At 30.0% G+C, this 16,481-nt stretch overlaps 1 protein-coding gene across 8 annotated transcripts; it reads right to left on the bottom strand.

Moving 5' to 3' along the window:
- Positions 1–1,442: 1,442 nt before the first annotated feature.
- LOC106780636 (DNA ligase 1-like) lies at positions 1,443–5,351 on the bottom strand. Of its 8 annotated transcripts, none has more exons than XR_001377290.2 (8): positions 4,896–5,350; positions 4,616–4,792; positions 4,448–4,525; positions 4,165–4,232; positions 3,740–3,825; positions 2,552–2,598; positions 1,835–1,968; positions 1,443–1,726 (listed from the first exon to the last, which is right to left on the bottom strand). XR_001377290.2 is itself a non-coding variant. In XM_014668931.2 (8 exons), exons 3-8 carry the CDS (start codon positions 4,460–4,462, stop codon positions 1,681–1,683), a joined length of 318 nt encoding a protein of 105 aa, XP_014524417.1. In that variant the 5' UTR covers positions 4,463–4,525; positions 4,616–4,792; positions 4,896–5,351; the 3' UTR covers positions 1,443–1,680. The 8 variants fall into 8 exon arrangements, 4 of the variants coding, with proteins under 4 accessions (XP_014524417.1, XP_022632769.1, XP_014524418.1 ...); XM_014668931.2 differs by having other exon boundaries at positions 2,592–2,598; positions 4,165–4,194; positions 4,896–5,351; XM_022777048.1 differs by having other exon boundaries at positions 2,592–2,598; positions 4,165–4,194; positions 4,616–4,702; positions 4,896–5,351.
- Between the last annotated feature and the right edge of the window lie 11,130 nt (positions 5,352–16,481).

Raw genomic sequence — 16,481 nt, 5'->3', positions numbered from 1 at the left:
ACCTCGGAAAATTAATGCACTTGGTTTAAAGATCGAACACGAACATATATACGCTCAGAGTATATAAGAAATAGTCTAACATTACATTAACTCTAGTCGGGTATCAGACAAACACCACTGGTAACCATAGACTATAACATACTTAAGTCTTAATGGATTTTTACATAAAAAACATTGAATTTAAATCTATTTAACGGTAAAAGATTTAAATCATTTATATTTTTTTCTTAAATTAATTTTGATTTTGCACGAAACTAAATCTGTAATACAAAAAATTTCCCAGTAATAATACGTATTTAAAATTGTTCATTTTCAATACATAATAAACAGTTCGAAAATGAAAATAAATAATAAGATGAATAACTTAAAATTGATAGTATAAAACTGAAGCAAAATCTATTCAAAACTTAATATTCATATTGGAGGACATAACTTTTTCATCAAAGTGTTATTTCAGTCATGACCATCTTTGATATAGGAGATGAATTATTAAATATGTAAAACAAACAATATTATTATAAACAATATTATTATACAGTAAAATATCTCAAACACTTCATCTACTAATTATAAGTGTTTATCCTTTTGTCTATTTATCATAAATTTTTGTATAAATGATGTTTTTCATTCAATACATTATATAGTATCTCATTATGATAAACTAATCTGTCTTTTACACTCTAATAAAAGAAAGAAAAGATAATATCATACAACTTATACATAAAATAATATATTATAAAATAACAACTATATGTAATGAACTAAATAACTAAGAAAACATAATATAAACTAATACATTATAAAATAATAATTACACGTAATCAAGTCGAAAAACAATTTTTCTAATATATATAATTATGTGACTCTAATATATTAGTTAACTAAAGTATTACTTTAGTCTTCATCTAAAATATTAGTTTCACTAGTGGAAAAAACATTTTTTATGACGGGTAAATATGACTTATTATAACGGATAACCTGACGTCATAGTTCTGGGTGTCATAATAGGTCTGTGAATTTTTATGACGTATAGAAAAGTCCATCATAATAAGTCCAGTGTATTATGACGGACTTTCTGTCACCTATCATAATAGGTCCAGTTTATTATGACAGATTTTCACTTATCAGTCATAATATAGCTAATTTATTATGATGCACCTAGATTTACTTATCATAATATGTAGCATTTTATGACAATGATTCTTTCACCTATCATAATATGTAGAACATATTATGACAAGTAATTGTTCACCTATCATAATATATAATTTTTAGAAATAAGCTTTTATTACATACATTATTCACCTATCATAAAAACTTGTTTTGTAAACAAAAAAATTATTATTACATTTGACATATTCATTCACTTTACAATTAATTTCCTGTATTATAATCTCATCAATCAATTTATTATCAATATAATATGAAATAAACCGATTCAATTAAATTAACATAATGAAATTCATTTCAAACATTAAATTGTGTAATAATATTTAATACATAATTTGAATATCAAACCATATATTAAATCCAACTATAACATTAATCTACACTACATTGTAGTCAAGTTTCTACAATCTACTAGCATTTAAAATAAAAGAAATAACTATGTGTGTGACATTTCTTATCCCAAGTGCAGTAGTATAACCATCCATTGAATCATTTTGGAAACTCAAGCTTTCAGCATCTCCTTCCACCCACACAAGGGAACAATCTTCTCCAAAACCTATTATAATAAGTAGAAAATATTCATTCCTAGTAAATGAAGATACATTAAACCAAAATCCTTTATGAAACATGAAACTATTCACAGAGCAAAGATAAAAGTAGGTACCTCTCTACGGACTCCAAGGTTTTCCTGAAGAAGTTCTTGGCCATATTTAGATGCAACAAATCAAAAGCAAATACACATACATTAACAATTATATCTTCAATTTCTACTTTCTTGCGAGCTTGAGTACTGAGGGTCTGTAAAAAACAAACATGTTCTTGAAAGAGTCAAAGAGAATTTAAATGTGAAGCCCTTGATAACATGTCATATATAAATGCAGGTCATAAATGTAAATGCAATTTTCCATTATAAGGGATATAGATGAGCAGATAACTAACTCTGATACATGTCCTATCTATTCTATACTAGAGAACTTTCTATGAATTAGTTAAAAAAACATTATTTTCTTCTTTCAAGTCATGTTTAATTCAAATCCCAGCACAAAAATATCAGAAACCGAAAACTTTGTGTCACCAAGATAGGAAAGACAACACAAGCATAACATACCAAAGGACTTAATGTTTGTTAACTGCAGGTATAAAAAGGTTTCTAATAATGTGCTAACATCCAAAAAGAAAAACAACATTACAATTACCAGGAAAGAAAGAAGTTTTTGTGTTGCACGATCATATGCGACAATTTCACAATCAAGAATAAATGAAGATACACTAGTTTTCTTCAACATGTTCACTGACAAAAAATGGTCATTACAAGTGATTGTTTACTAAATGCAACTTCATCTTGTTAGGAAGTGTCCTACGCAAATAGGCTAAACCAGACCTCAAATATATCATTCCCAATAAAGCTTCTTCTTTTTTACCTTGAAACTGCAGCAACAATATCATTAAATTAATACAAAATCATTCTTGTATTAAATTAATACAAAATATCATTAAGATTTAAAAATATTACAATCCAACAAATTAAAAATGTTATATGAAACTCAGAAATAAGAAAATGAAGAACTAACCAAGAGACCAACGACAACACGTAGTAAAGAAAGCTTGTTATTGGCAACTCTCAAGTTCACATTGTCACTAAATGTTAATTTAGGATTCCGTATATATTAATTATATTGGTGCAAGTATTTCAAGTCCAAAATCATGACAGTTAAGCTATAATCACAGGAAATTTATAAACTTTGACGCATCACAGAAACAAAATTGGAAACTTCTAAAGGAGAATCAAACTGCATAGACAGTGATGAAGCAATCACATAAAAGAATATACAATTAAGGAAAAACCAAGAACAGAACAAAAGAAACTTATGAAGGTTCAACATCATGGTGAATAATGGGTGATGGCATATTTTCATGCAAATAACCCACTCCCCTGCATAATTTCAAAAAAAAAAATTGGTATTGAGTACACTTAATAAACAAAAAGATAAAAAAAAGGTTAGCAGAGACATCATTATCAGAACCCAACAAATGTCTCATCTAAATATAATTTACATTAAATGTATTTTGAGAACTTGTGTTTTTCATGTCAGACTTTCCTCCAGCAAGAATGAAAACATGAGAAATGATACAGTAATAAAACTCCTAAAACAAAATTCCATGAATGACATGTAACCAATGAAAATTATATAACAAAACTGCTCAAGTTAAGAGAATTATATATGAATGAGGGAGGTATCTTTCAAAAATACATTGAATACCTTTTGATCAAATTAATAGTTGTCTCTTGGGGTCAAATAGAACTGTTGAAGAAGGTTTGAATTTAAACATACAATACTAGAAACAGTATGACTTGAACTTTTATGTCTCAAAATTAGAATACATTACAACCACCTGAAACCCCTCCTCCCAATATGAAAAAAGCAAGTAACACAATAAAACAAAATACACATAAATAAGTTTATTATTTTATTATTTTAGTTGTGATTNAAAACATCTAGAAGCTACATTATGAACTCNAGNCACTAGTTGAACCATCAAGAAAATAACATCCAAATACATATAGTACCAAAATTCACAGGCTTCGAGGGCTACTTCTTCATCTGTGTCCTTGTTGACTTGTAACATGTGTTCANTCACATTCCTTAAATGTGGCTGNAGTGAATTAATAATTNCATTAGATAAGAGANANNAGATAAAAATAACATTAATTTTAAAGAAAGTAAATAGGTAAGACACTTGATGCTTGCTTGTTCAACTAGTTTAAAAATTACAAATGCATATAATAAACTTGAGATAAGTATATAAAATAGTGCTACGCATTCTAATCTTGTGATATCTAAATGGATTCTACTTACTCAAACAAGTAAATAACTAGATATAGTGTGACAGAATGAATAAAACAGATAAACCACCACAATATGAAAAATCTCGAAAATATAAGAACATCCAATTAACTTGAAAAACTAAAATGAATCAGAGCAAGATGCTCACCTGCAAGAAAGATGGACGGACTTCGATTAGCTGAACAAATGCCGCACAAACTTGGTCATGAATAGCAACTAGGAGGATTTCAATTGATTCCAACATTAATAAAAAATAGTTATAACAAAGTTTGAGAAAAAAACAGTTAATGAAATTCCTTGCAAAATCTATCAAAAATTACAAGAAAATACAAACAAGATCTAGCTTTCTCAAAACAATTATTATTATTAAAATCTATTCCAAACTTTAGCAGTTCTTCAATAACCAGAGAATTGAGACAATATGCACTTACAGAAGGCATTAACATAATGTATTGATTTACAGAACCAAGTGATAGATTTCTCAATGAAGCATGAGGAGATGGGAAAAACTGAAACAAAAAAAATAATAATAAACAGTTGGAAGATACAATAGTAAGAAGTGAAAGAAAACAATTATAAAAAGGAAAAACTTATCTTACCCGAAATAATCTAGGAAAAATGGTTCTCTTCTACCTTTCACTAAGATGCCGACAAGCAAAAGTAATGTTACAAAAGGGAAAGCAGAACTGTACCATTCAATAGTCATTCAAAATACAAGGCAAACGGCAATCGAACATGATAATATTCTACTTCTTCGTTATTATTTATTCAATGACCTAAAAATGGTAATCACCTAGTGAGTAATCAATGGCGATAAGTTGTCGGCGTCACAAACATGTAAAAGACAAACACAAAGGTTGGAGATAAAAAGTTCAGCACCTGAATTTCCCGGTGAATGTCGGAGAAATCGTGAAATTTTCTGTCAGGGAAATGAAGCAACTCTCAAGTTTACCACCGGTAGCGCCTGGAGTCGTCGCAGGCATAGACAGTGCCAATGCAACGCCTCCTTCTTTGACCCGCAATGGTCGCTGTAACTCCGTTGAGTTCGCTCCACCACCGCTACACCTTTCACCCAAATCGCGAATTCCACCACCGAAAACACCCACGAGCCACCACCATTGCGTGATTTCGCTATCCCCCACTAGCTTTGCCTCTTCGATCGAAGGGATGAGAAATTAGGGAAGAGAACGTTCAAAGAGATGATGCAGAGAGACTGTAAAGAAAGGAAAGAAAAATTAGGGATTTGCGCAAATGAACGTGAATAGAACCTCGGGACTGAAATTGGAGAGGCAAAATGAAAAAATTAAATTTAGAAACATATTATGTTTTCCAAAACCGATCTTAATACATTTTAAAATTTTTCACCAATCTAATGTATTATAACGAATATTCACGCAACCATCATAATAAGTTTTAAACTTATTTACGAATTTACCATTGGATTGTATATTATGACTAATATTCATAAATTCATCATAATATGTTTTATTTTTATTACAATATTATCACTAATCAACCTATTGTGATAGATAATTTTTATCTATTATAATAAGTCTGTCATAAAAAGCTATTTTTCTACTAGTGTTTACTCGTTTTTTTTATCTAATATATTAGTTAACTAGTTTTTAACTAAAATATTAATAATATACCTTAGTATTGCAACTAAAATACTAAAGTATTAGTCGTCTATCCTAACCAAAAAAGGAAAAAATACTAGTGATATAACTTAGTGTGATACTAAAATATTAATCTCTAACTAAAATACTAAAACCCAAAATCTAATATGTGAGTCTTTTGATCAAGCACACATCTTTTGTAGTTGCAATTTTTTGGACAAAAAAGGCCTCATTGCCTCACTATTTTTGAAACTTAGATAATAGGATAATGATATTTAGACAACATTTTTATGTCAACATTTGAACATTGATTACGTGTCAATCTGTGATTGGTCAAAAGTTATTCCACAATCAATAATAATAATAAAAAACATTATTGTGAAGTAATTTTTTACCAATCACAGATTGACACGTAATTAATATTCAAATGTTGTCATAAATATATTGTTTAAATATCATTATCCTAGATAATACCCCGGTTGTAGCTTAAATGAGTGGAGGAAAGAAGGGGAATTTAGTGAGTTCATTTAAATACAAAACTTCATTTGTCATGATTTAGTGAGTTCATTTAGTTAACAATGAACTTATTGAATATTTGAATTTATATATCTTGGTTATAAAATATGTTTTGATCACTAAACTCCATTTACATATAAATACAAAAAAAAAAATCCGTACTATTTACATGTATAAATAAAGTAATGAAATAATTCCAAATTTACAATTCATCTTAATATCTTAAATGTCACATGTCACTTATTACTAATAAAATTGCATAGACAATACTTTTTATTTTTCGACATAATCTATGTGAGAACTGTGATAATACTTTTTAAGCATGGTGTATGTGAGCGCTGTCTGTCTATTAACAGATAACGCTTTATTGATATTAGACTTTAATAAAAAAAATAACTATATTCTTTTGATATTAAATACTTTACTAATATGATTTAGTTATGATTTTTACTTCTTGTAAAAAAATAGTTTAATTAATACTGTAAATAGTAAACGAAGAGTTGTCAGAAACTTAGTATCATGTCATGGGTAGAGTTACTTTTGTCCTTTTACAGAAATTGCAGGTAAAATTGTATTGTTTTGATGAAAGAAATCTAGCTTTCCAAATTTGAAAAAGAAAAACTAGCTTGAATCTCTTATTACTGTTGTTTTTATTTTATTTTTTAAGTGTTTTTGTTCTTTTTATTCTAACCTTAATTTAAACACTACCTAACAAAGATTAAACAAATACTTCAAAGTTAATTGTCTTAAAAAGATTATTTCATCTATAAATTAATAACAAAATATGCTTAGTCAAAATATGTCAAGGTTTAATCTTGGTATCTTAATTTAAGATGTTTCATTTTGGTTGTCTAACTTTGTAAATGTGTAACATATGATTTATTTTATTTAAATAGAAAGAATAATGCACTATGACAAAAAGTAAATAAGTGAAAACTAAAAAACAAAGTTGAAAGTAAAATTATTTAGATCAAATGGAAGAAAATAAAAATAACTCAATTTATTATTTATTGTTTTCTAGTGCTATTTACACCAAGTTCATATGATTATATTATATAATTTAAGGAAGGTATTAGTATCCTATAGTGTCTGTTCGAAGGCAGTATTCATAATTAAATATGCAAAAGTGATATGGTTGTCAAAATATTTAACTATTCCAAAAACATTTTAATGAAACAAAAAGATTTTTTTTTTAGTTTTTTGAGTTTAACAAGGATTGACCTTACTCCTACGCATTCTCATTCAAAATGAGAAATCAAGTTTATGTAGTTCTTTGGGAAACTGTTTGGAACGTTTGTTTGGGAAATTGTGAAAGTTTGTTTGGGAAATTGTTTGAAAAATTTGTTTGAAAGATAATAAATAATTTTGGATTTTTGGGTAGTGAACCTGGCAAGGACTAGCATTGCTCATACGTATCTCCACTTTAGATAGAGAATCAATAGTCACATAGTTCTGACAAGCTTGCTTGAGAATATTGATATTTAAGTTTTTGGAGACTTTGTATTCCTTTTGGTATTCGTGGCATAGTTGGAGAAATTGAGGTAATAAGCACTAGGTTGATGTGGAGATCGCACAAGTACTTTAGACAGACTTTAGGGTATTGAGTAGTAGGCTGATGCGGATGATCGCACGAGTACTCATACCATTATTTAATTATTTAGATTGAAGGTATTAAGTACTAGGCTATGCGGATGGTCGCACGAGTACTCATATCATTATTTAATTTTTTTTAGATTGAAGGTGTTAAGTATTAGACTATTGCAGACGATTGCATGAATACTCATACCATCATTTCATTTTTAGAATTAAAGTATTAAGTATTAGGTTGATGCAAATAACCGCACGAATATTCATATCATTATTATGTCATTTTTTTTTTACTTTTTATCTTTCATTTTTATAATTTTATTATATCAAAATAATATTAAAACAATATTCTAAAAAATAATTGTATTTACATAATGGTTTAACAGTAATATTTATCAAAGTATTTGAAATAAATTAAAAATAACATTTGCATTGGTATTTTTTTTAGGAAAAGTCTAAATTTGAAAATTAATTAAAACTACATTTAGTTATTAAAAGATATTAAGTGTTAGAAAAAGAAATTAAAACTATTTTGATAATTTTGTAGTTTTACTCTCTTCTTTTATCTTTTATTTAATTCTTATTATATTTTTATGACAAACATATAAGACTAAACCTACCCAGAAAACAAAACCAAAAGAAATAAAATTAAAACAAAAAAAATAATAAAAGCGCACTCTTTAATGTTCTAGTAAACAAAAGAGAAAGCAGAAAGATAAACAAACAGGGGTGGAAGTGGTATCCTGAATAATTTTAAGCAGAAAGAAAATAAAAATAAAAATAAAAATAAAACGAAAAAAAGTAAAAGATAAAGGATGGAACGGCCAATCTAAGCCCAAAACAAAAAAAGAAACAGGGTGTTGTTTCCTGCATCTGGTCAAGTACTCCTCCACTTTCCCATTATTTTTATTTATTTCAAAATTGTTTTATATTTTCTTATTATTTTCTTTTATCATAAAAATATCCTATACCTTTCCATTATTCTTAATAATCTTTCTTTTTCTCTCTCTGTATTAATGAAACATTTATAAGACTAATTAATGATGCATTTACATGCTCAAATTTAAAATTTTGATATATTCTCTTAAATAAATTTGATTCAATCTTATTTTTGTTGTTCAATATATTTTTTTTCTTCAAATTACTTAATAAATAGTAAAATTTTGTTCTAAATTTTTAGAAAAATATTTATATATGTGTGTTTTTTTTACATTTAATATCTATAATTTTTAATATTATATTATATTTTAACTTACAAACATATTCGACTTAAATAACTTGAATAAAGTATTTATTTTATTAGATAAATAATATAAAAATATTATTAAATACTTAAAATATAAAAGAAAAGTTATTTGTTAAAGATTTGAAATTTATTTAGTTTTTTTGTTATTATAAAGTTAGTATATAATAATATATTATTATTTACTATTAATATAAAATGAAAGTGGTAGAAACACTAATATTGAAGTTTTCTTCTGAATTTTATATTTGGTAGTATATCACAAATTCAAATTTAAATCATGTGAATGCTCCATTAATTAGAAAAAAAAAAAAAAGATTGTTGAAGACAATGTGTACGATATTTTTAAAATAAAATAAAATAGTAGAAAAATATAAAATATTTTTAAAATAAATAAAAATAATAAAAAGATGGAGAAACATTTGAGAAGTTAGAGGAAGCAACACCCAAAGAAATAATGTACATATATAAGAATAAAAAAAGAAAAAAAAAGTTTCAAAATAAAGAAAGTCCAAGCCCAAACGCCCCTAAAGGTTTTTCTTCTCTTTTCCAGGGAGAAGCCGAAGCAGTGCTTAATCCCTCCAACGGTGCGGCACAGTGAGACCAGGAGCACCATCCCCAACTCCAACGAACTTCGTGCCGCCATAGCCATTAGGATCGTTGATGATGTTATCAACACCAGAAGCATCGTCATTCTTCGTGGCATTCAACCTCTTCGTCCTTTCCTACGCGCATGGCCCAGTCCTGCTGCCGGTACACGCTGCTGAGGGAGATCCGTTAATTCGGCAATGGATTCAATGAATATTGAAATGCATTGCCAAATTTTGATATCCTTTAAGAGTAAAACGGAAATTGACAATTGTTTATTTTCTTTTAATTATTATGTAGATATTTATTTTTGTTTTTGTTTATATATTTAAATGTTTAATGATTATAAATATAAATTTAAATACTCTAAAATTAATGTAATTAATGTAAGTACTCGTAGTATTGTTAAACGGATATCAGAAACCGTTCACAAACATATATCTAAGATTAAAACATATATGTTGACATCGGTTTCAGTGTATTTTAATTATTTTATTCGTTGGAATGTTTTATTTTTGTTGTGTATTATATATAATTTGTTAGTTTAATAATTTAATTATTATGTATATTTTTATTTATGTTTTTCTGTTTTATATGGTTAATTATTTAATAATTTTATAAAAAATTTTGAAATTTCTTAATTATATACTTTAATTATATAAATTATATAGTTTAATTTAATAAATTTTTTATATTAGTTTAATTAATTAAGGATTATTATTTTATAGGTGAATATTGTTTAAAATGGATGAATATATGCATGATATGAAACCTCAAATTCATTTTGGATTTATATCGAATTTATCTTCTTTCATCAAAGAAGTTAAAGAGCGAGATTTGAAAATAATTTTACCACAAATGAAATCTTTGTATCTCATGACCACTTAATTGAATGGGTAATAGTAAGATTTGACATAGTCAGTGGTGTAAGAAGAAGAAAAACCTCTGTCATACTTGGATATGAAAGAAGTGGGAAATATTGGAAATACAAAGCCAGTGCGGTGCCTAGTGTATATGACACTCGTAAATGTGAGTATCCGTTTAGATTAAAGAATAAACCATGTTTAGATGGGTGTTAAAGGTGATATGTGGACATCACAACCATGAGTTGGCTGAAACTTTAATTAGTCACCCTTATGCTGACAGGTTAAATATGAGTGAGCAATCATTACTCTTTGATATGACAAAGAGTAAAGTTACACCTGTAAATATTTTATTAACCCTTAAAGAAAATAATGATCGAAATGTCACAACGATTAAACAAATCTACAACGCAAGGCAAACGTATAAACAATCATTGATAGGATCCAGAACAGAACTACAATAGCTTATGTTGTTGTTGGACTGAGATAAGTACATTCGTTGGAGCAGGTATGCCGAAGATTAAAATGTATTAATGACCTATTTTGGACACATTTTGATACGGTGAAATTGTCAAACGCATTTAACATTGTATTCTTGATGGATTCCACATATAAAACAAACAAATATAGACTTTCATTGCTTGAGATTGCCAGCATGACGTCCACGGGGTTAACCTTCTCAGACGCATTTGCATTTTTGTCAAGTGAAAGGCAAAACAATTTCACTTTGGCTTTAGAAAAGCTTAAAGGTTTATTTTTAACATTTGAGGGCGGACCTAAATTCATTGTCAGTGACCGAGACTTGGCTTTGATGAATGTCATCGCAAATGTTTTCCCTGAGTCATATCAAATGTTATGTCGATTCCACATCCTTAAAAATGTTAAAGCTAAATGCAAAATGTTAGTTGATTCTACTAATGCTTGGGATGTGTTGATGGAGGCATGGGAAAACATAATGGATTGTGCTCATTAGAGCTTGTTTCCTGAATATGTGAATGATCTTCAATACGCCTCTAGTGCATGGCCTCTATTATTTGAATATGTGAATCAGACTTGGATTATTCCATGCAGTACATACTTTGTAAAGGCCTGGATGGATAAAGTAATGCATTTAGGGAACACAACCACAAACAGGTATGTTGTAACATTATTTTACTTAGTTGTTTTGTAGATAAATATTTTTTTGCAATTGTTGATGCTTTTCTTTTCTTTCAGGGTTGAGTTTACTCATTGGAGCTTGAAGAAAGTTCTGGGCAATAATGTGGGTGATTTGTGTTCTTGTTGGGATGATATTCGTAACGTCGTTGTCCTATAACACAACAACAAGATTAAGGCGTCATTTGAAAGAAGTCTCTTGCTCACGAGTGATGCTTTTAAAAAATACAGATATAGACAACTTATTGGGCGTGTCTCTCGATATGCATTGGATCTCATTGATAAGGAATTCGAAATAGCGAAACAGATAGAATTGGATTCATCAAAGTGTATGCGTATTGAGATGTACATTCAGTCTCCCATGTGCATGTGAATTAACACTCTATGATCTTAGGATCATCCCTTTGGGTGAATTTCATATAATGTGAAGATTGAGTTTCTCAAATGTTGAATTAAATGAAACCGAGTTGACATTGGAGGTAAAGTCACCATCAAGCAAAAGTTACTTGACATTGCTTGTCATGTAATGACATCAATAGTCCCTCCATTACATAAAGTCAAGACAAAGGGTGCACAAAAAATTAAAGTTCAATGAAGAGAAAGGTCTATGACGTGGGAGCTATCATATTTTGAGCATGTTGACGCCTTTCATTCAACCGATGAATCTTCGTCTGCGAGAAGTAAATTACAATCAAAGCCAAATGCAGTGCAGAAAAGGAGAGTTGTAATGATAGACAAGTTTCATCCTATTAGTCACCCCTTCATTGTGGACATTGTTAATGTTGTGGCAGATGGTCACTGTGGGTATATATGCATTGTTGTGTCACTCGGACTCGGAGAAGATTCATGGCCCATTATTAGAAATGATATGTAAAAAGAACTCAGTCAATGGTGTGATGAACACGCATCCCTAGTAGGAGGCTATGATAAACTAGAAGAACTGAGGATGTCTTTGTTAGTGCAATTGTTGTCGGTGGTATGTGTTTCCTTTTTTATGTATTTTATTTATTATATTTATCTTTTCTAACAACTTGTTTTATTCATTATAGGCTAATAGGAACAAGTGGATGAATATACCAGACATTGGTTATACAATTGCTAACCAATATAATGTCATCTTAGTGTGTATGTCTTATTCTCAAAATTATACTATCTTCCCACTACATTCCACACAACCTTCTGATATAACTCAACATCGCTTAATTTGTATAGGACACGTTCATGGATGTCATTTTGTGTAGGTAATTGTATTATTATGTGCCTTCGTTTTAAAATTACTTATCAATTATATTACTTAACTATTGTAATTTGTATAATGCAAGTTAAGCTACAAGAAGGTTGTCCTTTGCCCATGATGGATATCATCTCCTAAACCCATTGTTATCTTGAGACGCAAGCGTGGTCATCTATTTATAATAGTAGGATGCAAGCACTTGCACAGTTGATGGGCGTAACGACATCTTATATTGACTTAGGTGACTCGTGATATTTAGATTATGTATGAAGATATGTAAAAATACACTATTGTTGTTAATTAAGTACTTATTATTTTACTATGAAGGATATAAATCTCGTATCATCTGCATAACAAATTAAACAACATGTAAATGAAAATGAAAACATTAAAATTAAAAGAAAAAAGGAAATACAAAGTTAAAGTTCTAATACAAATAATACATAATGAAAAAAGGAAATATAAAGTCCTATAATACATAATGAAAAAAGGAAATACAAAGTCCTACCAATTAGACATTGATTGTTTACTACGTACATGCTGCTGACATCTCCTAGTCGGGGAATATTCCTCAATGCCCTCATTAGCAATTTGAAGTAAGTCCACCGACATCTGATATGCAACTGTTCCCTCGGTAACATACTGACACGATATCATGGACTGTAACATTCTTGCCATCCGCCTAAATCTAGCCTGCATTATAATTTTATCAAATAATTAAGTAAACATGGTTAAGAAAATTTAATAACATAAGAAATGAAAAATAACATACCACGACGCTAGATGGTGAAGGTGAGATGATCTACGATGGGGTCGCGCATCCCATGGAACATCGGGGCGCTAAGTAGGAGCAACAGCTGGTCGCACGTCATCTGCAACAACAATAATATAAGGATGTGAAACCCTCTTGAACCACTGTATGTATCCATCAACACATTCAGAAGGGGATAAGGTAAGTCTGACATTCCTCATAACGTGATCTGTGAAGTGCAACCACATACAATCAATGACGACTATATCTGCATCTAGAACGACAGTGAGTGATCCTGGAATGTCCTATTAAAACCCAAACTGCTAAGCCCACGCTCAGGCAAATGACGACAAAGGTTGTCACCAATCCAAATCCATCCAGAACACATACATATACCGAAGAATGGATGAATGCCCCGATGTCCCTCATAAGGATGCCATACAACTCCACTGTATGTGAGGGCATCCAACTATGACCGAATCTTTGCGAGAGTGGAACTCTGCCTAGGGCTCTAGCACCTAGCGGCACGTGGTGTGGTATCATCGTAAGAAGACATCAATCGCCTCCTTCCCATGCTAGGGAAATGTTCGTATATCCAACTCTAAAAAAATAATTATTCAATTAAATATCTTCAATCTTCAAACATCGAAAGAAGTACATGAAATAAATGTAGAAGGTATAAGTGTACCTGTAAAAGAGTCAAATATCCGACCATCTGCCTCGTGGAAGCCAGACTCGCATCTCCGAGCTGCTCGTATAAATGGGCGAGTGCAACAACACCTCGAGCATATCTACCACACGCGTGTATGTCTCAAATAACAGTAAGTAAGACACACGTATAGAAGTTACACTCTTATTTGCAAATATCGTGCATCCAACTAGATGCAATAGATATGCTCTGGCAACATAGTCCCACTGCTGCAACTCACACCTCTCAATATAGATATCTCTGAGCCAGCTATGCCTGACTTTCAGACCATGTGCCTCCTCTATCTCAACACCAGCCTTGCCACCACCAACACCAAGCAGGTCCACAAGGGTTGTACGAGCCTCCTTAAACTCCAACTCCTTCAAATCACACAATTGTCCTAGGACCGGGAGGTGAAGTAACGTCGAGAAATCGTCAAGAGTGACCGACATCTCCCCTACAGGGAGATGGAAACTACTAGTCTCGAAATGTCATATCTCTATGAATCCGAGAAATAAACCCTTATCAACGTAACCATAGAAATTTTGTGTGAGAGGCATCAAACTTTAATTCAACACAAAGTGTTGAATTCCCTCTTGGCACAATCCTAACTTATTTACTTTTTTACCATGGGAGATCAACTTCAACATCTCCCATCGATCCTACACAAAAATATTTAATATAAATTCTAATAAAAAACAATAATAATTAAAATTTAGGTTTTGCACTCACTCGGCCTTACAAAATAGCATAAGTGACATTCTGAATATAGTGTGTCAACAATGAAGCATCACGTGGACCTCCAGCAAATCCACGAAGATCCCCCTCTATATTAGGAACATTTGCTTGTTCCCCCTCCTCAACATTGTTGTTAGGGGCCTCAAATGCCTCCTCTTGAACATGAGCCTCATATGCCTGCTCCTCAAAGGCTCGCTCCTCAGTTATAGGGTCATCCTGAATAGGAGTTATACGCCTTCTCTGAGCGAAAGCTACAGGTCGTCTCCTAGCTTGGCCATGCACAAAACTCTCTCCTCGAGAACTCTCTCCATGAGAACTAAATGATGCACTGCTTGTTCTTGCTATTTCTGACACAACACAATTTATTAAATAAAACACAATTAAATGTTTAAAGAACAAAATTAAAAAAAAAAAAAGACTACAAAAATAATCAAATAAATATTAATTCAATAACTATAAATAAATTAAGAAAACCACAATTAAACAATTAATTACAAATAAACCAATTCAAAACAAAATCAATTAATTGAAATTAAATTAATGATAATTAATTCATTCAATAAAACAAAATTAATTTAATTATAAATACATAATTTACTTAAAATATAATTATAATTAAAATATAATTATTGAACTTTAAAAGTATCTAAGATTTAATTTACAAATCAATAAATTAATAAACTGAAAAGTGAAAAAAAAAGAAATCGTGGAAAGTTGAACGGATATGGGAAATCCATTCAGCCTTCAACACATACCCACATCCGTTGACGAATGTCTAGATCCGTTGAAGGGTGAACGGATTTTCTATATCTGTTTAGGTTTCCACGCCTTTTTTTTTTTTACAAATAGTTTATTTATAAATAAAAAATAATACAAAAAATATTAAATTAAAATAAATCTATAAAATTTAACAACCTAAATAAAATTAAATTAATAACCTAATGAAAAAAAAAATTAAACGCTAAGGCCACAACAGATATGAGAGATCCGTTGGACCTTCAACGAACGTCAACATCCATTAACGAATATTGACATCTGTCAAAGGCCCAACGAATCTCTCATATCCGTTGCGGCCTTAGCATTTTGTTTTCTTCTTCGTCTACACATAATAACACATGCATAACATAGAGGAGCAAAAGAGCAACAATCACAGAGAACATATCATACAATGCACAACACAAATAACACATACCTTACAATAAATTACAACACATGTAAAGAAAGAAAATAGGGAAAAACTGTCTTGTTTATTTTGAATAAATTATGAGAGATATATACAAGAGAGTTATTGCTGTAATTATGTTGGTATCGTAGGGGGTAATTTTCGAAAAGTATTGCGCAGTGGAAATAATACTCAGAGAGTGTAAAGCGTATTAAGTCACAGTTGAAACGATTTTAGCCTTTTTTATAAAAACAATTTTCTTTCAGAAAATTTACCAAGCAGTTTATGTGCGTTAAAGTAAAATGAGTGTAGGGCATAAGAAAA

This window comes from Vigna radiata, unplaced genomic scaffold, assembly GCF_000741045.1.
Source record: "Vigna radiata var. radiata cultivar VC1973A unplaced genomic scaffold, Vradiata_ver6 scaffold_149, whole genome shotgun sequence".
NCBI classification, from domain to species: Eukaryota; Viridiplantae; Streptophyta; class Magnoliopsida; order Fabales; family Fabaceae; genus Vigna; species Vigna radiata.
The sequence above is the reverse complement of the archived record's forward strand: the minus strand, read 5'-3'. Positions and strand labels throughout refer to the sequence as shown.